Consider the following 2030-nt stretch of genomic DNA (forward strand, 5'->3'; position numbering starts at 1 on the left):
GGGAGCAACACCGAGGTTTGCAGTCCCGTTGCCGGTCCCCGGTCCGGTACGGGGGCAACACTGAGGGTTGCGATCCGTTGCCAGACACGGAAAAAAGACAAAAGACAAAAAAAATAAAAAATAAAAAATAAAAATATCGCTATTTCTGCAGCATGGGAGATTAAATTTATTCACAATTTAAAAGCAATACTGTGTAAAGGAAAAACTCTGGACCTTTGTTTCCCATCTGTAATGAAAAGATTGAATTAGATGTTCTAAAAGTCCTTTTCATAACTAAGAATCTGTAATTTTTGTGAAAATCACATTTCTTTTGGTTTCTGGATTTCTAAATTGCTGATGATGGCAATCTAATGAAACCCTAAGAGCAGTTTAGCAATATACAGAAAAAGTCAAGTCATTTTCCACAGCAGAAATACATCTGGGTCTGTCCATAGGCTTCATAAGTTGATGCAGCTGTCAAAGTGAAGGGTTCTGGTCTCTTAAAATCATGGTTCATGTGAGTATCAATAGACTCATCTTTGAGGATAATTATCCCTGTATGATAGAGGAAACGAATCACAGTTTCCCTGAATGACAGAGCAGCTGGGGTCTAAGCTAAGAATAACACCCTCATTTTCATCATATTAAATTTGTGTTCTAGTTTTCTACAATCTCGCTTCAAATTATCTTTCTAACATTAATGTTTTGCCACTTTTTAAGTTCTTTCTTCTCTTTGGGTGGATTCATCTCATCCTTTTGTCTACCTTTTGTTTTTCCTTATCACACTTTTCTTTCCTGGGAACACCCTCTGTATTCCACCCCCACCTCCATATCTTCCTATCTAAATCATATCTGAGACCCTGCCTAACTGCTCTCTGAATGAAGCCTTTTGATTCTCTATAAGAAATGATTGCTTCCTCCATGATTGCTTCCTCTTATGGTGCTTTTTTCAGTTTTATATTTTGGCATCTCTCAGATGTTATTTGTTTACATGCTCTATTTCTCTAACAAGGCTTTATGCTAAGGAACAGCATAGGGTTATAAATCTGAATCATGTTTTTGTACCCTGCAACACCTATCACAATACCTTGTGTGGGGTGAGGCTCAATAAATAATTATGAAAATAATTTCACGGATGAGGAAATGGAGGTTCAGAGAAGAGAACTGATTTGCCCAAAGTCACACAGCTAGTTAATGACTGCATTTGGATTAGAAGATATTGCTGCAATACTTAGATGTCCTAAAGAATAAATGCTGAGGAGAAGGAAAATCTGTTACTGTCCCAATGAACAAGTATTTTTGCCAACTAAAACACATACAATATAAAGAATGTTAATTTGTCATATGCCACTAAAAACAAGTTCATCTTCAGCTTGTGGCTGTAGGAATGAGGAATCATCCATTGGACTTGCCTGTGCAGTTCACAGCTAGTGCTTGTGCCCTCAACTTAACACGCCAAGGCCTGGCTAGGGGGATGCCTGTTCGTCTGTTGTCAGAGGTCACCTGTCTACTTTTCAAGGCTCTGAAAAATTTCCCCCATTATCAGCAGGTAATTTGAATTGAATACTTTATTGTGCTTTCTAACTTCAGGACAAATATATGAAAAATATGTATTATTTAGTTCTGGTTTTTCATCCTATCAGAGAGAGAAGGAGAGAATAGATAAGGAGTTTGTGTTTGTTATTTAAAAAAAAAAAAGAGGGCCGGCCCGGTGGCGCACTCGGTGGAGTGCGGCGCTTGGGAGTGCGGCAGCGCTCCCGCTGAGGGTTCGGATCCCATATAGAGACCAGTCCGCTCACTGGTTGAGCGTGGTGCGGGCGTGACACCGAGGGTTGCGATCCCGTTGCTGGTCACGAAAAAAGACAAAAGGGGGGAAAATAAATAAATAAAAAAAAAGATGTGGAGGGCCGGCCCGGTGGCGCACTGCTATAGTGCGCCGCTTGGGAAGCGTGGTGGCGCTCCCGCCGAGGGTTCGGATCCCACATACAGACCGGCCGCTCACTGGCTGAGCGAGGGGCGGGAGCAACACCGAGGGTTGTGATCCCGTGGCC

General features: G+C 41.7%; 1 protein-coding gene across 1 annotated transcript in view; it reads left to right on the top strand.

Moving 5' to 3' along the window:
* The window catches only part of ZYG11A (zyg-11 family member A, cell cycle regulator), a 64392-nt gene that overhangs the window by 42001 nt on the left and 20361 nt on the right, over nucleotides 1-2030 (top strand). The window contains exon 4 of the mRNA XM_008580784.1: nucleotides 1352-1528. Coding sequence (XP_008579006.1) covers nucleotides 1352-1528 — 177 coding nt within the window. The remainder of the gene's footprint in view (nucleotides 1-1351; nucleotides 1529-2030) is intronic.

Source organism: Galeopterus variegatus, unplaced genomic scaffold (genome assembly GCF_000696425.1).
Source record: "Galeopterus variegatus unplaced genomic scaffold, G_variegatus-3.0.2 Scaffold6, whole genome shotgun sequence".
NCBI lineage: Eukaryota > Metazoa > Chordata > Mammalia > Dermoptera > Cynocephalidae > Galeopterus > Galeopterus variegatus.